Genomic DNA, 25,612 nt, shown 5'->3' on the forward strand with positions numbered 1-25,612 from the left:
ATTGTAGCAAACTAAGATAAATATGGACAGTTGAAATTATATTTATACATTTCTTTAAAAATTGTATTTATGTATGTCTGTAGAGAAGAAAAAGATGCGTTCTGCATTTTAAGCCACAGGAATATTTCTTACCAATTATAACTTGTATTACATCAGAAACACAAACAATGAAAGCCTGGTAGCTAGCAGTAAGACACTGGACATCAGGATTTTCCATTTTTAAAATAAATAAAAAAAAAACCCTGATTGGATCATTTAAAAGGGTGCATGAAGTAAAACAATAATGAAGTAAAAAAAAAAAAAGAAAAATATACAAACATAAAATATAAACATACTTTTCAAGACAGAAAGGCACAGCTAATCAAGGCAATTGAGAGTACATGAATAATAGGATTTGCAAAATTTATTACTGAGCTTCTCTGTTAAAGGTAACATTATTCAAATGACACCGTCACAGTTATTGCAGATTAAGGATTTCAAATTAGCTCCTTGTGTATATCATTATTTTGAGTAGCTGCATTTTATCTGTCTAATTTTAAATTACTGCAGGCAGATGAAAGTCATCCTAAAATCTGACTCATAATTCAGGTACCATACCACTAACCTTAACAGAGATGCTGGTTCCTACACAGGTACAACACTATCTCCAATGTAAACAAAGGACACTGGCATGCACCCCAGGCTAAGGATGTCAGCATTTTTCAGACACCTTTCTGACTGTTCCATTTTATGGTGATGCAATATGACCTACATTTTCAGCGGCCAAAGAGAGACAGAGAGATAGAAAGGGAGGAGATAGAGAAAATAAAGACAGACAGACCTTTGCTGTCCTTATCCTCTGCCAACTACAGCTTTAACTGTCCCTCATGGGGGTAGTAATGGGCAAGAATAAAAGCAGAAAAACCTTATCACAAATTCTGAATAAGAAGCTGAAAGATAGGCAAGTGTAAGAAACAGCAAGATTTTTTCCTACAATCCTGTGAACAAGTACATAGTGACACCCTCAATAGGAAAGAACAGTAGAATCAATAATTTTATAATCAATTGCCAGAACAAAGCTGTCTGCAATAGAGATGCATATTTTACTACCTTGTATTTCCTCTCATGTTCCTACCACTTCATTTCCATGTATTCCCTTAAGATCTCGAAACAAAACACAAAATAATCCACATTATTATCATCATTTTCACGGAGAGAGGAATTGAGGAAGGACTGATTTGCCTACAGTTACATGCCAGGCCTAAGGCAGGCTTGGGAACACAAAGCATCACTCTTCATTATCTCTGTCCTCTGCAATCTATATGGGACTGTGATACCTGTCACTCTAATATTTAATCTTGACATAATACCAGAATTATCTCTATCTTGTATTTCTTGCACATGAACTTCACACAGAAATCTGTACTAAATTATTATTAATAATCCTGACTCTCAGAAAGCTTTCCCTCACAAATGGTGGTCCATATTTCTCAAACTGGCTCTGTAAATGCACTTGACTGAGCTGTGAAACTCAGCTCTGGAAATGTTAATAGTCCTTTTCATTGTAAATATGCAAAAATATAGAACTAATTAAATCTTTGTGTGTGGTTTGTTGTTTTTTTTTTTTTTGTGGTTTGGGTTTTTTATTATTCTGCAGCTAAAGCACCTTTCTTCTCAAAAATTTGTAGTTTTCCACAGTTAAAACTAGTATTTAATAAATTAAAAGCTTGTTGCTAGGTTTGTATTAAGCAAAAATCAAGATATTTTGGGTTTTGGTTAGTCTTCTTTAGGGCAAAAATATCCTGCAGAATATCTGCAAAGCACTTAGAGCTGGTAGTTAATACAATATGCAAAATAATAGTAAGTAATTTCTTTAAAACTGAAAGCCAAAACAAGATCTTGAGTATATCTCTGTACATCCAGAATTACTTCAGATCTTTCCAAAGAGATTCTTGGGATTTGCACATAGATAAACAAGACTGTAATTTGGCATGGTATTTGAAACTGGAGATCAATAAAATGTATAGACTAATGCTGGGTTTGAGCTGTGATTTTTATGATAACAGCAGCTTTCTTATCAAGCAGCATTCATCTCATGAAGTGCAATCAGCCTGACACAGCAAGGGGTGAGAAACTGTTGCTCATTTGCCTGAGTGCTTCTGCCTTTTCCAACAGCAACTTTCTATCAAAATGTTTAGCAGCGAGGAGTTTGGGAGGCAAACAGCACCTACACCAAGAGGGAGAAATAAAAATCTTAAAGCCCATCTTACTTTATAGAGAAGGGACACAGCGGAGAATCAAGAGACAGACAGCTACCAAATATGAAGGAAGGGAAATACCTGTATAATGATGGGGAAAAGCTTGGAAATTGAGAAAGGCTGGACACTGCAAAGGGAGGATGTGACACAGGGGGTAGGGTGGAAGACACAAGGTCTTAAGCAAAAAAGAGAATTATTTCTCCTTCAACACTGGCCTAAAAGACTATGGGGAAGTCCTCACCCAATGAAATGAAATTACAGTCACACATTTCTCCACTTCTATTATCCCTGACTGCACTTCAGTCAGTCTATTTTACTCTTTGAAACTGAATTTAATGAAAAAATGGTATTTCTTCCATTATAAACAAACTTATTTCTGTTAACCTAGGATATAATCGTGCTGATATAAAATAAATCTCTTCCATATTGTCAGCATTATTAGAGCTCTCCTTTGTGAATATTTCATGTCAGTATTTTCTATCCTTTTTTCCTATTATTTTTTTCCTTTCTTCATAGTATCTCTGTCGCAGCTCAGAAGGGAAAGAAGCAGAAGTGGCTCTTTTATTGCTGTCCAACACCATAAACATTTCAGCTGGGGAAGCCAATCAGTGCAGGCACCAAGCCCAGCATCCATCCCAGAACGACTCTTCCCTTTGCCTACCAGTGACTGCCACCTAGAGCCAGAGTGCACCAAGCAGGACAGAAATGTTACAGCAACAACAGAAACGTCAGCCTCAGCCAACAGAAAAAAACAAACCAAGAACTCACACTCTAGAAAGTTACATCCAACTGAAAAGATTAAATTAGTAAGGTTTCTCCTCTTAACATGACTTCTGAATAATAAGCATTTGGCCCATGTCTCCCTGTTTTTCTCTGAAAATTGCTATTTTGTTACACATATTTCCCCCATGTGTGGGAAAATATACATAAAATAGCACTATACTGCTTTTCAAGTAAATCCTGTGTTTCAGTTTGTTTGCTAAGAAATGTGCTGGGCCATGCTAAGAAACTGACTCAGAATGTCATCATTAGCTGAAGATGCAACAGTGACATTTCAAAGACTACCTGTGTTAAAATGCTGACAAGGCTTTAACATTCATGACATTAGTGATATTAATAAGACAAAAAATGTCTTTTTAGTGGCATGAAAGTTAATTAAAAAACCCTAATATTTTCATTTTAAGAAATACATTCATACTAACCCAAATATACCAGTGGCTTAAATGTCTACAAAAGCCCACCCAAGCACACAGCCCTTCTGACACACTATAAGCTTAACACATATTTATAAACTGTATTAATTCATAGCTGCTTATTATACTGTTTAAAATCATATCTTTTTCTAACTACTACTTATGTAACTACTAATAAGGTGCCTAATTCTCAAGCATTAGTCAAACAACCACTAGATACTCTTTAACAGAATAAAGGAAGGATTTTTTTGTTATCATTTACCTGGAGAATATAATAATTTGCATTTTAAAATATTCCCAGTAGCAGTTCCCTTCTCTGCGAATTATACACTGCTGCAAAGGCAAAGCTGTGTGAGTGTTAGCATATTCTTTAGCTATTAAAATAATTTATTAGCTATGACTAATAATGCCTTGTGAAGAAATCAGTCCTCCAGTTTCCTCACTCTGCTGCTCATGGACAGGCAGGCTGGTAACAGAGCATTAGAAAAACAGGATTTCTTCTCACATTTATCATTCCATTAGATACACAACCTCCAGGTTCCACAGTATCCCTCCTTTTACTGCTAGTCCCACAAAGAAATTAATTTTTCCCAAGGGGATACATGTTCACAGATAAAATGAAATTAAATGGAATTACAAATCTCACTGTTGAACACATCTACCTACATATGAACTAAATGTCAAGCTGTAGTTACTGAAATCAACAGTTCGAATGCAGCCAGCTGGAAAAATTGCTCATTCTGATCCACACTCAGGACATACTTTCCCCCACAAGGCACTCCACGAATCCCCATCATTTTTCCAAGCAGAATAACAATTCTGCAACTGGCCTAGATGCAACACTGCAGCAGAGAAGAATATTTAAACAGAAGGATGACAGGGACTCACTGTAGAATTGTCCTGGAGGATGACATGAAAGAAGAATTGCCAAAAAACACAAACCCGTTGAAAAACACAACCTTTCCTTGACAACTACCACAGCTTTTCTTACAGATACAACAATTCCACTAGAAATAGAACTGATGAACAGGTTACAGAGCTGGAGAATAGCTTTCAGCAGGATCCTGTTAAAATGTCTCCAGTTAGAAATCTGTTAACCAAAGGGGAGATAGAAGGAACCTCCAAAGGTCAGCCAGTCCATCCCTCAGCCCCAAGGCATGATAACTAAGCTACCTGGTGGGAACAATACAAGTAATCAAACCTGTTCTTAAAGACCTGGGGCAAGGGATAAGCCATTGTCCCACGGGTGATTATTCCAGCCTTTCTATACTTCCAGTAGAGAACTATGTCTGTCCGTGATCAATCTTCACTGCTTGAATGTGACCCATTTATTTCTCCACCTGCCACAAGCCCCCTGCTTTGCAGTGCCCTTCAACAGATCTGTGTTGTCACCCTCGGAGCCCCCTCTTTTGTACTGTGAGGAATTGCATTCTTGTGGCAGGCACACATTGTTTATGCATCGTGGTTTTCTAAATCTTCAAGCAACTGCACTGGCACCTCCACACCTCCTCTTTCCTAATTTCATCTGATACAGACCTGATGTCCTCCATGTATGCAGTTAATGAATACTTTATTTCAAAACTAAAGCAGATCAAGCAGACCTATTTTCACAAACTCAGGATCCTCAATATTATATAGATTGGGTTTTTTTGTCTAAGGAAGTTTAGGAAGCTCAGCTAGAACACAGCATACACCCCTACTTTTGATTGCATATATATATATATATATATGCATACACACTATATATATATATACACTATATATATATACACACTATATATATATATATATATATATATATATATATATATATATATATATATATATATATATATAAGCAAAACAAATAAAAGCATAGATGATATTCCTATCCCTTTAAAAATTCAAGTCCTGTTCATGAGTTAATAAAACGTCATTGTTATGGTGAGAGCACAAATATAAAAAAGAGGTTGGCCCCATTGCCCTGCAACAAAACTATGCAGTTCCCCATTGGTATCAGAGATGGTGCTCAAAGAACAGCTGTGAAAAACCAGAAACACAGGAAAATACTCATCAAATGGCAAGAAAAAAAGAAAAAGTAATAAACTGATCAGAAAGCTTCAAAGCAAATCTTCACAAAATATGACCACATGAAAGTGAGGTTTTTCTTTTATATATCCTCCAGCACTATATTTATGTGTGTAAAGTCTCAATAGTTATGTTTTCTCTTTTTGAAGTATTTCTTTTTCTAAGGCAAATATCACTCTTAAGCTTTAAATTCTCTGATAACAGACAACAGTATCTCATATCAACATTGCTCTCGATGAGACACTTGCCTGGGAAGATCTTTGACTCCAGATATGGAATTTCCAATTGCTCCTTTCTCAACCAAAGGATAGTGGAGTGTAGCCAAGTCTGGGCCCTGCTGACAACTGGACTAGCACAAACCATTCCTTTAACTGCACTCACACATAGTTAAGGTAATTTTTTCCCATTTCTTTGTAAAAAAAATATATATTTTGTTGTGAATTGCTGTACATTTCTTAACCACAACACACAGTGCTGTATCCTACCCACACCTCCCAAAAGGTGCCTGTGCTAGGGCTGCCTGTTACCTATTTTTCCCCAAGCCATGACAGTTATTGCAGCTGCTTAAAAGACACCACCTGCACAGAAGCCAGCAGAGAACAACTGCTTATTCAAAGACAACTTAACTTTTAGAGGCCTTTGTAATGAAGCCATAGCATCCATCTCAAAAGAAGATGCAGAACAGCAAATTTCACTAACTGCTATTAGCAGAAAGAAAATGTAAGTTGCAAAATGACTGTCTTATAGTTGAAACTCTCTGTGCCAAATTTAGTAGGCTAGTCCTAGAAGGACTGGGGGGCAATTACAAACTAAGATTTGATAAGAACAATCCAGTCATTGGGAAATTTGTTACCTGTATTATCCTCGTAAGTCTACACTAACATTTGAGAAGATGAGTAAGGTTCAAAATCACTTCAAGGGCTTGCAAGACCAGGAGAGACTTCTTTAAACATTTGAAAACAACAGCTCTTGAGCTATTTCCTTCCATTTGTTTGATGACATGAACTACAGTTACAGCCAGTCACTCCTTGTGCAAGCCTTTCACATAACAACAGGACAGAAAAGCTCCACCAGAAAATCTGAGAATAAATATCCTCCTATTCCAATCCAGACTAAGTGGCTGCAGCTCAAGTGCAATTTGGGTACTTCTAAAATGAAATTTCAAACTAATGACATTTAAAAAAACCAAACTCATATGTTTCATTTTAATATACACGTGCACAATTTTATTTCAGGATAGGTTATTGTTCAACACCATCCTAACTTTATATATATACACACACATAGCAAAAACCACAAGCAGCTCTCAAAAATTAAAAAAAACCAAACCACCAACTCATAACTGCCAAAGTGATACTGGAATGAAACTGAAGAGAAAATATTTACCATGAGCCACAAAATCACAGGTGCATACTTATTAATAGCATGGCTTTGTTTTACTCTGATCTCCTACAAGCCAATCTTTATTAATCCAAGCTATGAAATCCAATTTATCTGCCTTGCCTGTTTTATTAGTTCATTTCTCTCTATGTATAATCAATATTTAATTTTTTTATTAAAATAAAAGCAAAAGACAGAGGATCAAAAAGAACTCGCAATTTTCAAGCATTCTGCACTCATGTTTTGCAAAAAAAAGAAACTCCAACAAGCGAGGAATGCTTGTTTACAGAACATCATAAGGAAAAGGTACCTTGTAACCTGCCTGAAATAAAACATTGCAAGAATAGATACATTGTTACCTACTTTCATAACTACTGCTACTAAAAGAAATAACACTTCGTGCTTAATGTTTTGGGTACACATATAGCCACTTCCATATCTCAACTGAAAATGTACATGTATGTATACACACATACTGTATAGATAATGCATTTTTGTCCAATTCCTCTTTTTTCTGATACTTGACATTAGCTTGTCTATTTACCTTTTGTAACTCACCAAAACATTTTATGTAGCAGATTATTTTATTTCACAATTTGTTGGGTGGTTTTTTTTTCCTGTTCCTTAAACTTTTCAGGCTCAAATTCTATCCCTGATGGAAATAAAGTACAGAAATCACCAGGGAGGCACTTGTACATCTTTGAATAGAATCTGACCTGCAATGCAAAAATTATCTTGATTGTTCTTTTCTTGAACTTCTGAAATTACTGGTTTGCTGTTATAAATTACTCCCTTAAACACCTTAGTCCTCAGCCACTGAATATCTTTTGTGTTGGGTTTCACTGCTGTGTTCAGTCTATCATTCTGACAGCAACACCACCTCGTACTAGTCAACAGTCTGGTGATTACAAAATTCACTCTGATGGAAAGAATTACGGGCATTAATCCCCTCAGGAAGGAGGCTAGCTGGGTTGAAGTCTCCCACACATGTGGTGAACAGTCCAGCAGATAACAGCTCTGCTAATGATGAAAAGGGAACCAGAACCACCACCACCTCCTGGGTTTTGAAAGCAAAGATTGACCTTTGCTCCCTTTTTGAAAGAAAGGGCTTATGATCCTAATTTCAAGAGAGCATGAATTCAAAATGCTCCCCGGAGAAAGGTGCTTAGCCCTGGCAAGAGGCAGGATTTAAGCACATTCATACTTCAGCTACTGCATAGAAAACGTGCAGATTCATCATCTCCTTCAAGCCTTTCTGGCTGGTACAATTTTAACAAAACACCAACAAACACTAAAGAATTTGGCTCCCCAACCTTCACGGAAACATGACCCAACTGGCCTCAGGCAGACCAGCCTTCCCTTTTGGTACAACCAGCTTGAGCCACAGCCTGGATCTGCCCCTTCTGGGTCTGACAGTCTCTGCTGGAAATGCCCAGTCATCCTCTCATTACACTTCTCTTGAAATGTTTGTTCAAACCATCTGTTTAGACAGCATTTGAAGCAATACTTTAGAAGCTACATTTGGCACACCAGAAAAAGAAAGTGAAGAGAATATGCCATCTTCCTAAGGCCGCAACTTCACTTTGGGGTTTTGCACTGTTCCCAGTCCTTACTGGGAGGCTAACAAAGTTCAGTGTTTTCACAGGATCATGGAATCATAGAACCACTGAATATTATGAGCTGGAAGAAACCCATAAGGATCACTGAACCCAAACTCCTGGCCCTGCTCAGGACACCCCAACAATCCCCCCTGTGCCTGAGAGCATTGTCCAAAACTCCTTGAGCTCTGGCAGGTTTGGGGCCATGACCATTCCCTGGGGAGCCTGTTCCAGTGCCCAACCAGTGCCACCTGTATTTCATTCAACATTTTACAAATAAAAACCTGAGCAGGCATCGCCCAAGCTCGTAATCATGCCTCCAATTATTTCTATTTCTCTGCTCAGGCTTCTTCCTCAGAAACTGGGGGTGAGAATGTGTGTCAGTGTATCATGTTCAATAGGAACAGTAAATTTTAGTGGTGCTTGAACATTACCCACTGGCAGAGTTTCTGTATTACAAGAAAATAAACCATTAAATAATTCAAAGCAAAATATAAACCCAATTTAAAACAAGAAACAGATGTTAATCAATAGACCTGATAGTCTCTCCATCTCCTGAGACAGAAGCCTTTCTTTCAACATCCCTCCATGATGTGGCCAAGCTCAAAGCCTTGTAAAATTTCTCTGTCTTCTTTTACAGCGTGGGACTGCTTTTAAAAAATAAAGAAAACAAACGTAACCAACCAATTTTTTTTTTTAAACTTCAAAAAGCTGACTCAGAAGCTGTGCAATAGATCTGATTCAGCTTTCTTAGCTGAGTCAAAGCATCTGGCCACGTGATTTACCAAACACCGCTCTGAAGTCGGGCAGGAGCTCTTTCCAAAGGAGGAAATGCCTGGTTTCCCTCGGAAGCTTGTGCAAAGTTTCCTCGGTAGCACTAACAGTTATTTATTTAAACTTGATACAAGTCAATATGATATTCACAGCTCTCTTATTGTTCATCCAATGTTTCAGACCACAGTTAAATAAAAATATTTACCATTTGGCCCAATGCCAGCAAAGACAAATTCTTCTAAAGTCAGTGGTAAAACCTCATTAAACATCCACCTCTTCCTCTGAAAACCCTGGCACAGCACTGATCACTACCACAGCCATGAAGTGAAGGATTGAAGAAGGAAAAAACAAAAATATGCTCTCTTTCCTTAGTAAAATAAAATAAAGTGAAAACATCCTACTAACAAATTAACAGAATGCTAGATAACTGACCAATCCGGTCAAAAACCCTCCAAAATTAAATAAAGTCTGCTTTCTTACAAAACACATGAAACAGAATCACACAACAGCATGAAATGCCACCCCAAAATTACCTGAGTCACTTTAAATCACAGAATGCAGACATCATGTGGGATCTCTGAGCCATTGCACAGGCAGTCTACAGTGTTAATGATTTTTAAATGACAAGAAAATTCTAACCAGCTAATCTGTCCTGCAGTGGCTTCACGACACAGAGTTTCTTGAGACACCTGTTAAAACACCTTGACTTTCTTGCTAAGTGGGAATTTACCAAGTTCCTGGGAATAGGTATCATGACCCAAAGTGCCACTCCTGCTAATCGCACTCCTCAAAGAGAGCCCCTTTTGGGACACACACTTTCCTTTGCATCCCTGCACCTGAAAGCTCTGGCTCCTACACTCAATACCTTCAGTATCATGAAATTTCAAGCTGAGTTTGACAAGCTTTAATAAATTAGTCACAGATCATCCTAAAATGTACGGTAATTGATCCTCAAGCTTCATAAATATTCAGGAGGATCTGGATATGAAATTTGGAAAGCTGTTACATAATTCCTGTGAAGACAGCTGAAAGAGGACAGTATCAGAATGCCACCTGTGTAATTGAGATTAACTAAGACACAGAGCCCTTACTTTGAAATATTTTTTTCCTAAGGACCATGCAGCACTATTTTTTTTATGACTAAAATAAGCTTTTCTCATTTCAGGATAAATGAAATAGTGATAAAATGTCTTTCTAATGAACAAAATATTTCCAGGACTAATATTTTGCAAGGTACTTTCATCACAACTTCTGGAATTTTACAGGCTTCTTCCAGTTACAAAATAAAAAAATAACAAATAAAACCCATACTGTAGACCCCAACTTGTGGTTACACTATTATCCGACAGGAACCTGGTTTTTAAAGTATGGGATTAACAGTACATTGAATCAATCTTGGTAACACAGGCAGTAGACAGCAAAATTGATTACAGTTCAGATAATAAAATGTTGTATTTTAAAATTATTGGTACTATCACCACAGTCACAACAAGTATTTTCACCATCCCTCTCCCATGCTGCTGTAATTCCATGAAAATGGGCTGGCTCTGCAGAAACACGAGTGTCCATGTCAGGAAAGCTTTCTACAAGGCTGAGAACCACTTACTTTTTATGCCTCAATCACTGGGTTGAAAGATTTCAGGTTTATCTGCCAAGAGTGACTATTTTAATATCTGCAGAATTAGACAGCCAGCATCATAGAATTTTTACAGAAGGAGATGACAAGCTCTTGGAACACTGATGATAATTTTCAGTAAATGCTGAGGCTACGGAAGACTGCAAAGAAAATAAAACTCTAACATAATTGAAAATGAGAAAAACAGTCTGATAGGTTAGCTTGGTATCAGCCTTGCACAGACTCCTGGTAGATAATCAACAGAAAGATAAAGGATGGTGGTAAAAAGTAATGCTAAACATAGACTTACAGAAAATAGGTCTCGCTAAATAAATTTGGTATGGCTTTCTGACAAGAATATAGGTTGGACTGGATAAAAATACCCTGCAGTTTCTGACCTACTATACTTAGATCCCTGTAAGATTTAGTGCTACACAAAAGTCTGATTTAGAAGTTAGTCAACACGAAGAAAACCTGGAATCTAAAACCACCTCATAAATTATTAGGGAGGCTAAAGAAAAATATTTTAAATCCACCTTGTCAATAGTTAAAGCTATTTTCTTAGCTCTTAAAAATCATAGCTCATTAAAGGCTGGAATACTATAAAAAGCTTCTTCCCCTTTAACTTTTTGTGCGGTTGGGAAAAAAAACATATACACACAGAGTTAAAGAAAAAGGGAGGAGGTACACAGGCACTTTAAACTTTTGCTCTCATAGATTGTTCCTCAGGAAAGAAAACTTCAGCCTTAACAGATTTCCTCAATAAAAAAACCATCAGGGCACTTAAAAGCCATATTTTCAGGAACAAAAAAAAAAAAGTATATGTATGAAAAATCAAAGCCAGTTCCACACACATGTAACATCTTGCAGTACTAAACTTACCTAGGTTATACTTCTTGCATCCAGAGTCACCTGGAAACATTACAGAGGATTATTTAACACTTTTGACAAGGACAGATGTGCAACAAATTATGAAGTATAAGCTGCTCCAGGGTCTTACCATATGGCACACATAAAAGAATTCAAGGAAGAGGGAAAACTGTGTGACATTTCAGCTTGGCTGAAAGCACACACAGGTACTTATTCCAAAAGAGCTGACACAGGGTCAGGTGCTATCCCCTGTGCAAGAACTTTTTCCTATTGTGTGAGTCTCCACCACTGATGCTTTAGGGAAGGTCCAGGGCTACCCAGAGTTTCTGCTGGTCAGCTGAAAGATTATATAAAAGACTGCAGCTGATAGAATCTGCACTGAGTACCCAAAGTGGTAAAGGACAAATAATTAAGAGTAAGTCAATCCTGTTCCAGGTCACGCTGAACTAATGGCAAAGACATGGCTTTGGGTATACAGCCCAGTGCAACACCCTCCACACATGTGAAACGAGGGTTGTTTCACACTTACAAGATGAAGAATTCTACTTGGAAATGGAGCAAAGCAAAACAAAAACTCCTAAGACACAGTGAATTCTGAAATAGATACAGGAACCCAGCAAGCTGGAACTGACTTCCCAAGTAAAAACATCCCATGGATATTTAATATGTCAAAATAGAGCAGGAGAGAGAACAGGCTGTTGCATCAATACCTAGCCTTAGTGAGATTCTTGACGATGTATTTACCAAGTTCTACTTGCATTCTAAAGGAGAAAAGGTGATGAACATTGATGATGCCTGAAAGCCCTGTCTTAAAAAGAAAAATAATGGCTTTGTTCTCTTATGAGCTTAAGACCCGGAATAAAAAATTCATAGAAGCTTGTAATTAGTAACACATATGAAGAATGGAACAAAAACCATTATATTATTAACTAGTCATATGTACTGCTGTATTCTAAATTAATTACTCAAGGACTATCTATTTGTCAGTCTGGAGACCTTAATAAGACTATCTGACCAAGAGTGGAATGATGAGCAAAAAGTGAGAAAAGATTGTGTTGGATTAAATGACAGAAAATTACACAGAAGTTCTGAGACGATTAATAAATAATTGTGGATTTTCACCTACAATAGTCTTCAGTTCTGACCAACTTCTCTGTGTGATAAAAACCAAAAGGGCTCAGAAAATGGAAAGAGCTCAGAGAGGTGTAAGAAAAGTCTTGATTAAATGGGATGTTTCAAAATGCTTAAGACTTCCAAAAGGAAATAAATGGATGAAGAGAGAAAGGCAGTAACTGTACAAAATTTGCATAGAGAAGTTCACCTAGGTCTTCTCCTCACCTTTTGGCAAAATATTAGGCTGTACCATAGTGACCAAAGCCTTGAGAAAAACAAATTTTTTAGTCAAACCAACTAAATGGCAACATATCAGAGTTCACAGAAGCGAGCCCCTTCAGTACAGCTTACATAGTTCATGAATGCATGAACTTTGGGCCATTCTTTGGCCCAAACCAGGGTAACTGGACAGGTTGTTAGATTTTCATACAAAATGATATCACTCACCAATCATATAAGAGTACATAAAAACTTCAAGAACAGAAGCCACTTATCCAAGTATCCTATGCTGGAAACGCTTTATTCCTAAAAGTTCTGGCGGAGTTTTAATGACCACTCCCAGTAATGCTTCCCTAGTAGCACCTTCCAAAGGGCCTGATCAGTTCCCTACTGAAGACAAAGTACTGACTTGAAACAATCTACAAATCCGTAAAGAGCTGTTAAATGCCTCTGTCCAGAACAAAACAGCGCCTTTTAATCTCTCACAGCTCTAAAACCAGGAACTAACAGATTACAGCACATATTAACTTCATTCTTTTCTCACCCTGATTTTCCCCACCACCCTAAAACTGTCAACGAATAGCGCTAAACAGAACAAGACAGTGAGCCACTTAACTGTCCAAACCAAAATGAAGAGGGAATAGAAAGGTGCCAGGCTCTGGCAACGCCTCAGCTACTGAGATATACACTACAGTAGCATTACCAGCACTGCCCAAGCATCCAAGCCTATGGACCAAAAGCCTAAAACTCAACACATGGTAACACCTTAATATCTCTTTTCTCCAGATGCCTTTTTTCCAGCACCAGCTTAGTTTGCCAGGACAGGAAGAAACAACTATTGTTCCTATCTGCTGATCACAGTCAAACTCACCAGGAAACATCAGAATAATTTTTGGTACACCCCAGGCCTTACGACTTGTCCTCCCAGCATCGAGTGGGGATGAGCCCAGGGGCGGCCAGGGGAGGCCAGGGGAGGCCAGCCCAGCTCCCTGACACCTGCACCATGGGCACGTCCTCCACACCCTCGGCAGGGAAAAGGCCCCGAGGAGCCAGCGCTCCCGCTCCATCCACCCACGGGGGCTGGACAGCCACCACAGGGGATCCCACCACCCTCGCAGTGCCATGCCAATGACACCGGGCACCGTGACAGGGCCATCCACCTGCCCGCTGGGTCATCGCCTGGGACCGTCCGCCCGCTCCCTTGTGCCATCACCAGCATCGCCGCAGGCGGGACGGCACCGCCGCGGCCGTGCGGAACCCTGCGCGGGGAGCTCGGGACCACCGAGGGCGACGGTGGCGGCACCCCGGGGAGGACACCCGGAGCCAGGGCAGTGGCGGGAGGGCGGGCGAGGCGGCCCCGACCCCGGCGGCCTCGATGGCGCGGGACCATGTGCCGGGGGCATGGCGGGGCGGCCGGGCGGGGGGCGGCGGGGCCGGTGCGGGTGGCGGGGGCGGGGAGGTGGAGCCTGGCTGCGGGACCGCCGCTTCCCTCCCCCGTCGGGCGCTCACCTGGCGGGGCCGCCCCTCGCCAGGGGGCCGGTTCCACGCGGGGCGCGGGGCTCGCCCGCCCGCCCTCCCCGGGCCGCGCGTCCGCCGCCCGCCGGCTCAGGCCCCAGCAGCCGCCGCCTCCCCCTCCATGGCCGCCGCTCTCGCCGGCTGCATTGTGGGAAGCTGACCTCACTCGCTGCTGCCGCCGCCCCGCCGGCTCCGGCACTCGCCGCCATGGGGGCCGTGACCGACGGTGAGACCTCCCTCCCTCCTTTTCTCCATCCTCCTCTCCTTCCTCCCGCCCCGCGCCGCGACCCCCGCCGGGGCTCCCCGCAGCGCCGCGCCCCCCGCCCTCCCTCCGGGGAGCGGCTGCCGCGGCCCCCGGGGCCGCTCACCCCGCAGACGGGCCTCCATCGCGGCCCCGCGGCCCTCCATGCGGCCCCGGCCCTCAGCCCCCGCGGCTCAGCAGATCCGCCCGCTGCGGCCCCGGCAGTCGGTCCCTGAAGGGCCCGGAGAGAGCCGCGCGCGGCGCCGGGAGGCGGCTGCCATGGCGTGAGGGCTGAACGGGAGTTTTTCCTCAGATGAAGTTATCCGCAAGCGGCTGCTGATCGATGGCGATGGAGCTGGCGACGACAGGCGGATCAATTTGTTGGTGAAGAGTTTCATTAAGTGGTGTAATTCCGGATCTCAGGAGGAAGGGTATCTGTTGTTTTGCTTTGTTTTTTTAAGTCTTGGAACTGCTTAGCTTGCGTTTCAGTGGAAAGCGGGGCTCGATCCATTTGGAAGAGATCCGCGTTAAAACGTGCACAGCTGCTCTTCCTTGGCTCTGGTGTTTCCAGGACAAACGCCGAGGACTGTGCTGGGAGAGGAGGGCTGCAGACGGGTCAGAAATCACTGAAGGCTGCGGGCTGTGTCGTGAAATCTGCCAGCACCGCTCGAATGCCCTCAGGATTGCTGTGCCTGCTGCGTGATCCAGCCGGGAGTCCCGCTCTTATAACAGGATCATGACTCCGATGTTTTAGTTGGCAGGTCTGCGTTTGTTCTGTTAGGGAAGGGAAATACTGCTGGTATTTCTGCTGCTTTCGTACTTTTTTTTTTTTTTTTCAAGTCTAAATTAGTAAGGTACGAGTGACAGCCTTCTGTGGGGTCTCTGTTAGTAATGGATATAAATTCCCAGAGATCACAATATTACCAGTGTGTATACAGAGAAGCGCTGCTATATTAAAATACTAATTTGGTGGTCACAGAACCAACCCGAGGTGGAAAATTTATAAGCTCTGGGTCAAACTGCTCACTGCTTTAATACCCACTTTACACTGATAAGGACATGGTGCTGAAATTAATATGTACAGTGTTTCTAACTGCACTTCCAAAAAATTGTACACTGAATCTTTGAAGTGTTTTCTTTATTGAATGATTGTTATTTAGCAGCCCCTTATGCTACATGAAGTTTTGTTTTCTTGCTCTGTGGAGTTAGGAACTGTTTTTATGCTGCTTGAGAGTAAATGTCTTGTCTGTCTTCAGATACAGCCAGTACCAACGAATGCTGAGTACTTTATCACAGTGTGAATTTTCAATGGGGAAGACTCTTCTGGTGTATGACATGAACCTGAGAGAGATGGAAAATTATGAAAAAATCTATAAGGATATAGGTAAACATGAGAAAATGTTACTGGTTTCTGTTTGACAGTTTCTCTTATGAACGAACTCAAGCCTGGTGAACATAATATATACATCTGATGAGTTTGGAGGTTTTTTTGGGTTTGCTTTTTTTCCTTACTAGATAGCACTCATATATGTGCTATAAGCATCTTGTAATTACATAGAATACATACAAACAAGAGCTTTTTTAACCTATTGTGTGTATAGTTTTTAAGCTGATGGAACTAACAAACCACCATGTCACAAACAGCTCTTTTATAGTTTAAATTTTTATTTACATGTATTGTTTGAATTCGATGTAACTCTATATCTTTCTTTTTTTTTTTTTCTAAAGAAAATAGTATAGCTGCAGCCCATGAGAAGATCTCTGAATGCAAAAAACAAATTCTGCAAGCAAAAAGGATTCGAAAAAATCGCCAGGGTAAGGCGCCATATCTGTATTTACAGTAGTGGGCTTCATTGGTTTGTTATCTTTTAGAATACATTATACTGGAAAATAAATTCTAATTTTTTGAGTGTGCAAGGCATCATGATTGCTATATTCAGCCTGGTGAGTTCCACTGACTACTGAAAGTTTTGGGTGGATGACACAGGCAAGATTGAACCAGATCTCAATGACATGAAGCATCAGGAAAACCTCAAACAGTGTCCTTTCTGAACTCCTATTTTAAGAGGTGTATTTTTTCCCTGCTTTTAAAATTATATACTCATAAATCATTGAAACCTACAGCACTCTAAAAGATGAGCAGTTGATTAGAAGCAAAAAATTGGTTTTTTCATGATAAATGAAATACCAAAAATTTCAGACACATGAAAGCTTTTAAATACAACTGTTTGATCAGTGCTGTGGATAATTTTGAACTCAACTGGAAATTAAAATAACCTTAACCAGTAAGAATGTGGAGTTCTTACCTCTTCACAAACATAGGTCTGAAGTGATTGCTTTTTGATATATTCTGTCCAGTCTGCAGCACAGATTTTTCCAGGTGAATGAGGTAGTTGTCATATGTATGGTCTTACTATCAGGAAATGGCTGTGTTAGTTGCCTTTATAACCATAATATTATTCTTAATGTGTAATAGTTTTTTTTAGAAATCCTAATAATGAAAAAAAAAATCCATGCATCATTTTATACTAAATTTTATACTAAATAATTTTTTCTAAAAATCTTTAATGTTCATGTGTAACATCAGCCCCATTTGCTGGATGTATACATTTGATTGTCTCTAAACCCAATGTTTATGAATCAGACACAAAAGACTAAGTGTGCAGCAGTGCAGGGCTATCTTAAGGTGTTTTGAAAAACATTAAAACAGTTTTTCAAGGAAAAAGAGTCTGCCATTCCGTGATCCCTGAGTTTGGGTTCTTGAATCCATATTTTCAGAAGCATTTAGATGAACTATTTAAATGTCTTTCAGAATATGATGCATTGGCCAAAGTCATACAGCATCACCCAGACAGACATGAAACACTGAAGTAAGTATAAAACTACATTAAACTATAATAGAGCAGTAAACTGGAAGTCACCAGACTTGACATTTCCTTGATTTCAGTTTGACTTTTCCTCACGTTTGTATAATTTCTTTGACACAATAAAATCTTGTGTTTCTGTGTCCTTATGAGCTTTCCCTAACGTCCCGTCTGTATGGGTCAGAAGCATTGCTAATGATTCTGTAGTTGAAGTTTTTCCATTGTTAAGGTGAATAAGTGAACTGAGATGTGCATGCACATCTGATGTCAGTTTACCTGTGAGTTGCTCAGAAAAGGAAGATGGTGGGAAATCCTTTAACTTGCACCAGCCAGATTCAGTAGTCACTTGAAATGCATAACACACAAGCAAGTAAGGTGGAATGAGAGAAAACAGGAGAAAGCTCCTAGGGTTCTTTTTTATGTTTTCCTTCTGGTTGTTCCTGCGTGCCCAGTTATAAATGGCCGTGTGGTGTGCCACACATAACCTGCCCTGGCAGGCAGGGCAGACCTGCCTGTTGTCCAACTTGTCCAACTCCCAGTGCTGTTGTCACATTCTGGGTTTGCATCACTTTCTGTGCTTTTTGGGCAGTTGTGGGGAGATTAACTTTATTGAACCATACAAACATTCCAGGATTTATTGCATCTATGAGTTTGTTGTTCTTAAACTGATTAAAGATGTGGTGTGGGATTACTGTTCCCATATAAGTGCAGCTGTGCACTTATCCTCTTCCCACTTTCAGTGAAATTGCCAGGGGAGGCTGACTTTTCATATTCCATAGCCTTTCATAGCAAATGGAAGTGATTTGGTTATACTATTACCCTAATAATAGTATTTTTAATAGCTATAAGCCACTGACAATATTTCACACCTTTCTTTCTTGTAAGTTGTTTTTCTGCGCCTCGATTTCATTACCTCAACTTTGATTATTACAGGCGATTCTTGTGAGGTTTGACTACTTACTTCATTAGTCAGCATGTGATATTTATCAAGTGAGGCTTTAATAAAGAGCTACCAAAACCACAGTTTTTCAGATAATAAATGAGAGAAGTTGTGACTGCCCCATCCCTGGAAGTGTTCAAGGCCAGTTTGGATGGGGCTCTGAGCAGTCTGCTCTAGTGAAAGATGTCCCTCCCAATGGCCGGGGGTTGGAACTAGATGATCTTTATGGTCCTTTCCAACCCAAACTTTTCTATAATTCTGTGATAAATGATATTTTTTTATCTTAGAGGATGCTGGATTGCTTAGGTTTGGAGGGATTATTGTAATTTCGCTTAACACATCCAAGCATAAGTTTATTAGGCAAAGCTAGAAAGGGTGGTGAGTTATAGCTGGTAAGGATGCAGTCTGTAGGAAAGTACACAGAAAATGATACAATGAACCAAAGGCCACCCTTAATTCAGAAGAGAGGAAGCCTCACTAACAATGTCACACTTTTCCTGAAACTCTTAATCACTAAAAACACTCGAGAAAACTTCTTGTAAGAAGAAACAGAAGGGTTTCTTGCAAGAGTTACATTTATAGCTTTTGCAGGTTATCTGGCACAATAGGACAAAGTTTAGAAAAATACTTTCTTTGTGCTTTTAAGAGTCTGTTTCTTGGAACAACGAGTCATACAGCACAAAAGAAGCTGTTAACAGCTTAGTCACAAGTAGTGCACAGGAGCCAATTCAGGGAGTGATAGGAGCAGAAGTACTGAACAACAGTGCCCACAGTGTAATTAGATGCTGTATCAGAAGAGCTGTTCAGAGAACCAAGAAATGACACAGTCTTACAAAAAGAGATATGAAGGGAAGAAGGCTAAGCAAAGGTTCTCTGGAATGTAAAGTAAAAGGAGTAAAATTCCAGATGTAGCTTGGATGTTACTAGAAAAGAAAGTCTGTCCTCTCACAGTCTGCTTACACCTGACAGCACAGTGTAAACAGCAAGATTTGGCCAAATGGAAGTTTTTCAGAAACTAGAAACCAAATGCTTCCAGAATCAGTGTATGAGCCTATAAGCTGAAGAGAGGGGTAATGTCACACACAACTCTCTCAGGTATTCCCATTGAGGTACCAAGCATGCTGGCTCAAAAAAAGACAACACCCACAGGTAGCACTAAAATAGACCTTTTCCCATCCACAGTGAGGTACTTAGGACTGGAAGCCTTTTTGTGGTTCCCTACCCAGACTAGTGGCAGCAGTTGTCAATGGCTTCAGGAAAAAAAGGTTGATTTCCTTGCTGACCCCCCTGTGACTCTGCCTGCTAATTAATCAGGGATGATCAGCCTCAATCCACTTCACCTTTAAAGGAGCAGTTTGCTCTCATTGCATGGTGCACAAACTGTGATAGGCATTAGAAGGACCAAACTGGAGGTTTGGCTCTAAGAGTTGGTGCTCCATTCTCCTTTGAAAGGTATATTATGATGCCTGCTGTTCTTGGCCTCAAAAAGGGTTGTGGTGGTCCATGGTGAGCACAAGTGAGAGCAGGAAGTTCTCCCCCAGAGAGTGGTCTGGCACTGAACACGCTCCCCGGGGAAGTGGTCACAGCAGCAATCCTGACAGAGTTCAAGGAGCATTTGGACAATGCTCTCAGGCACAGGGCATGACTCTTGGGGTATCCTGTGCAGGGCCAGGAATTGATGTTCTTTGTGAGTCTGTTCTGGCTCAGGATATTCTAAGATTCTATGAATCTGTTTCTTTGGCTTGTATTGTAGGGTCAAGTAAATAACATGTTGTGTCAGGACTGAATTGTTACAAATGCCCAGGGTACAACTGTATTCCAGCTTTGAGGCCTAATTTTTTGTAAATGTCATGAAATTACAAGTCGAGAACATAATAGTTTAAAATTACATGAAGTGACCTTACCTCTAAATCATTTCACTTGTTTTGTTTACATAAACAGTATATTTTATAGTTCTTTCTCCTCTACTTAGAGCAAATCTGTTTTGCAAGAATTTTACAGAATTTTTTAAGAATACTCTGACAATCTCTTTTCAGGCAGCTAGAAGCTTTGGGAAAAGAACTGCAAAATCTTTCTCACATTAAAGAAAATGTTGAAGATAAGGTAAGTTATATAATAATTTATTAGGAATACAGTGTAGAGTCTGCTATGGGTTGTTTGGCTGTATGTGCTCTCTGGTTCCTACAACATGTATTTTATCATTCCAGTTGGAGCTGAGAAGGAAGCAGTTCCATGTTCTCCTGAGCACCATCCATGAACTTCAGCAAACCCTGGAGAGTAAGTGCTGTTCTTTGGTAATAGGTATAACTGGGCTGTGTTTTAGCAGATCAAAAGGAATCACAGCTTCCAGCAGGGGGATGGCTCTGTGCAATTGAGGCTGGTGACCTCTTGCATTGGCAGAATTTTTTCCCAGTAGTAGTCCAGAGCCTAAGACTGCTCTGAGCTCTGAGTTTTTTTTCTTCTACAAGCTACCCACTGTGCCATTTCCTGACTAGCTTCAGGTTAATTTGTTGGCAGCAGAATTCTTAAAAATGTGAGGATGGAGAATAGCCATTTGAGGTGTTTTTTTTTTAACAGAAAATATTTCTTACACAGAGTTATTCTTGTGCTTATTTCCAAATTTCATTTTATAATTCCTATTTCAATAGTTTTGAACATGTCACTACTACCATGGTATCATTTGAGGCTTTACTAAAAAGAAACTTATTACAAGGAAGGCAAATGACAACCTACTCAGACTGTGAATCTGTGACAGAGCAGGGACTAAAACTGTCAGACACAAGAGCTAAATTCAGGAATTAGTTGTACTCATCTTTTCTCATACAAATACTTAATATTTTCAAATCAGCACTAACTTTTTGTGCTCTAATATGGGTAATATTGTTTTAAATATTTGCTGTATATTTGCCCTGTCTTTCAAAGACAGAACAATTGGTACAGCCTGTGAGCATGACCTGATTAAATGCAGAGATGGCTCTAAGAGCAGACTTTCATTCTCTAAGGCCATTTAGATCTTCTTAAGCAGAATGAACTGTTAATCCTAGGTGCACTTTAGCAGAAGGTTATTGTTATTATATGTTACTAACACTTGCTTAAGTATTAGTCTTGAAAATGCATTTTCATATGAATATGTAGATTAATTTCCAGGATTTTGTGTAACAGTAACAGTTTAGTGGAAAGCACAGCTTCAGTATAAAATAAATAAACCATTAGCAGACAAAGAGAAAGAAGGGGTTAGAAGCAATCTGGTACCATTTGCTTCAATTGAAACTATAGAATTCACCCCATATTTCCAGTAACAGCTGTTAGAGATAATATCCTTAAAAACTGAAGAATTTTTTTGTTTGTTTGAACATAGCATTCTTTAGAATGAGATACTCAACTACACATTTAAGGTAATCGAAATAAAATATTTAAGTGGGACAAAGTTCTGCAATATAGTCTGTATATATGACCAAGCATGTTTGACTAACAGTAATATTGAATTATAGATGATGAAAAACTTTCAGAAGCTGAGGAATCACAAGAAACTCAGATGGAAGCAGAGGCCAAGCAGTAGATGTCATATGAAGACTGACAATTCCTACTTAAAATCCAAGTATCTTCACTTTCTGTTGAAATCAACAGTAAGAGAGATGGAGCTGGAAATAGTTTTCTCCTGCTTCTGTGATTTTTCTGTGTTTTGCATGTGTTTCAGGGGAAAAGAGTTGCAGATGTTTGCGGGCAGGCACTCATTGTTAATCCACAAACTTTGTAATTTGTAACAAATGTACTTTGTTTCACAAAGGATGAAGCTTTTACACCATACTTGTGAGCTAAGGTGTTTGTACAACTTTGCCAATAAAAGGTGTTTTCACAGATTTTCCTATTTTTAGTAGGGATTGAGCCTTACAATAAGGGCTCCTTTTCTTATGTGACATCAGACTGAGGGCAGTGCATCTTTTCATGAGCCCCAGCTTCCATACCCTGTTCTAGATGGGACCTAAATCTGAACTAAGTAGGCTCTTAGTTTTTGAAAGTAGCTGCCATTTAAAACTTACCGTGACTAGACTAGAATTTGATCATTTCATATAAAATAAATTACTTCTATAGAATTAATGCTTGTTAAGGGTTATAAAAAACCAAAAATGATACTGCACTAGCTTTAATTTTTTTCCTCAAAGTGATGCAAAGAATTGCAATGATCTAAGCCTTGCTCTGCTGTGTTTGTTGTACCACATTAATGGTCACATTTTGAAATGGCACATTTAAAACTTCAATTTAAAAGCTTTGTTCTTGAAGAACCAGGAATCTAATCCCAGTACTATTTATAATCTGCTTCTGGATTTTATCTGTCAATTGACTATTATCAAAATACATCATAATTTCTGAAACAGATGGTGGAACCCTTCTTTTCTCACGATGAAAAACTGAAACAGTAGAGCAATAATCATGATGTTAAAGAATTAGAGATACTTTTGTTATTAGTAGGCAAAGTGGAATCTGTCCATCCACCTGGATCATCCTGCTGTTTGAGCAATCTGTTGGGAAGTAACAAAAGTTTCAACCTTCCCAAAAGAGAAGAGAATGGCTCTATGTTTTGTAAGGCAGGGAGGAAGGAACAAAGGGCAGTAGTGGGTCATGCTCTAAAAACACTCCCTAAATGGAGCCTTCCAGTGGTTTGAGTAAAGGAAAACATTTTGGATCTCACTCAGACTGTGCCATAAGCATACCTGGTTCAGGTGAAATAACAATGTTACATGGAACAGAGCTGCTGTCTCACTGGGTGACAGCTGAGGGGGATTTCCACAACTGAGACTTCAGATATTTATAGCCTAGATGCTAAGTAATTCCCACTCTCAGTGGCTGTGGATCTGGGTGGTTTGGGCTGAACAGACATATCTGAGCTTGTTTTGCTCACATTCCAAGTTTGCTAAAGGCAAGCCAGCTGAATAAGAAGCCACACAGCTTCAGTAGCACAGTGCAGCCCTGAACTAATAAGCTGTCAAAAGTCTTCTAGTTCACAGCTGGTCAGCTCAGAACACAGGGAAGCTCAGGTTTGCCTGGTGGAGCCTGTACAGACATGCAGTGCTTCTCATGCACTACGAATCTGGCAGGTTGAGCAGTGGCTAAGCAAACAACAGGCATTTAGTAGAAGTACACCATCAAAAAGTATTAAGTGTACCGGGGTTTTCCCTTCATAACAACAGGGAATGATGAAATATTTTGTAAAGCAGCAACACTAAATTATTGCCAAATTAGGAAGGAGTCATTGTCATGAATGTATGAATTATGAAGATCATAAGTGACAAGGACTCAAGGACAATTTTAAAGCTTTTTTGTGGTTGAAATGGCCTCCATGAGCTATCTGGACTGTATTTTGATGCAGTATTCACCAGTTAAAAACAGTCTCTGCAACAGTGAGAATCTCAAATTTTTCCATTCATTGTTTTACATACATCTTTGGAAACTACTTGGATCAGTCAAGTATCTTATCTCAGAACTTGCACTGCTCTGTATAGAACCTGACCAGAAACATGCCAACACCTGTCCCAACACCTGTCCAAGTCTGTCCCTCTGGTAAGGAATATTACAGAGAAATAAGTTATTCTCAAGCAGTACAAATGCATGGCAAAGGAATATATATTCCAGTTCAAATTACAGTGATGCAATCTTGAAAATAAATTATTGTCCTGGAAAATCAAATTGCCCTACTGCAATGTGGCAGCAAGAAAGTGATGTCACCAGGCCAATCAAAGAAAAAAGTAACATCAATTCATTGCAAACACAGCCTCAGTGGAACACCCAAAATATTTGCTCCTATCTTTTTCAGTATTTATATCTCTAACCTCTTAAACATTGGATTTGTACCAAAAAAGAAACGAAACCAAATGGAATTTATATACCAGCCAGTGTTTAACCTGCTTTATTACCAAGACTCAGGTTCCAGCTTTGAATCTGCCCTGCATATGCTGGAAACGTGTGTCTGCATGTCCTTTAATCTTCTGTTCTAGAAATTTTCTGTGTGTCATTTTTGCAGGGCACACACGATGGTCACTGTTACCTCCCTGCCTAGAAAGCTCTCCTCTGTCATGCTGCTTACCTGCATTGACTCTAAATGTACATGTATGAAAACCTAGGTACCTAAATTCAGAATCTCAACAACCACACTATTTTGAAAAGCTGTTTCCTGGGTTTATGATTTTCCTTGACCCTATCTAATCTGAAAAATTATAATATGCCTAAGTGGTCCATCTCAGTGCCCTTGTCATGTGGATGTAAAAATACTAGCAGAGAGTTGCTGAAGTGATAAATTGACATTTTCATTGCCAGGACTTGTTTTTCTGTCCTGTCCAAAGGAGAGCAGCAGAGGGAGAGTGGAACATTGGACAGAATTGGCAGCTTGGGCAGGATTTGTTAAAACAGATTTAGCAAGCTTCATGAAGGGATGGAAGAAGGAGGAGAAAGAATGTTACTGTGACACACTGTCAAATGATGGGATATCTCTGAAACCATGTTAATTTGAAGAAAGTTGCTGCCAGCAAGAAAAACTGCAAAAAAAAAAAAAAATATCCCAAAGATTTCTGAGCTAGAAATTATGAGTTATTTGAGATACTTGTAAGTTTTTCAGATGTCATAGCTGGCTGGTACCATGCTTTCCCTCCTTTACTCAAGGCTCAGGTGGGTTTCCTTTTCACATGAGTTTAAAAAACTAAGGAAAAAAATCAGAAATGCAGGCAAGTACTGTTAGTTCTGCTCTGGGAACCTGTGTGGCTTTTTCTTTCTAGATTCGCTGCATTAGGGACACATCCAGTGTATGAACCACTTCATAGATCTATATGCAACAGACCCTGGGGAAAGCAAGTTAGCAACAGAGAAGTGCTCCACCTTTTGTGCTTCACCCCAATTGTGAAACGTGTTCTTGGGTTACCTCAGCCTTCATTTCCCAAGTCTGTTTTAATAAAGTTTGTTAGCACTGGTTGCAGAATTCCCTCCACTCATAGCCC

The 25,612-nt window shown here is 39.8% G+C and overlaps 2 protein-coding genes across 4 annotated transcripts in view; one reads left to right on the plus strand and one right to left on the minus strand.

Moving 5' to 3' along the window:
• ATXN7 (ataxin 7) overlaps positions 1-14,713 on the minus strand; it is an 86,579-nt gene extending 71,866 nt beyond the window's left edge. For all 3 annotated transcript variants that reach the window (XM_038149323.1, XM_038149320.1, XM_038149319.1), the window contains exon 1: positions 14,576-14,713. The gene's annotated coding sequence lies outside the window, so the exon portion shown is untranslated. The remainder of the gene's footprint in view (positions 1-14,575) is intronic.
• THOC7 (THO complex 7) lies at positions 14,546-25,175 on the plus strand. The gene is made up of 8 exons (XM_038149325.1): positions 14,546-14,807; positions 15,136-15,253; positions 16,079-16,206; positions 16,551-16,637; positions 17,635-17,692; positions 20,663-20,729; positions 20,834-20,903; positions 22,118-25,175. The coding sequence occupies exons 1-8, from the start codon at positions 14,789-14,791 to the stop codon at positions 22,183-22,185; spliced, it is 615 nt and encodes a 204-aa protein (XP_038005253.1). The 5' UTR covers positions 14,546-14,788; the 3' UTR covers positions 22,186-25,175.
• The last annotated feature ends 437 nt before the right edge of the window (positions 25,176-25,612 follow it).

Source organism: Motacilla alba, chromosome 12 (assembly GCF_015832195.1).
Source record: "Motacilla alba alba isolate MOTALB_02 chromosome 12, Motacilla_alba_V1.0_pri, whole genome shotgun sequence".
NCBI lineage: Eukaryota > Metazoa > Chordata > Aves > Passeriformes > Motacillidae > Motacilla > Motacilla alba.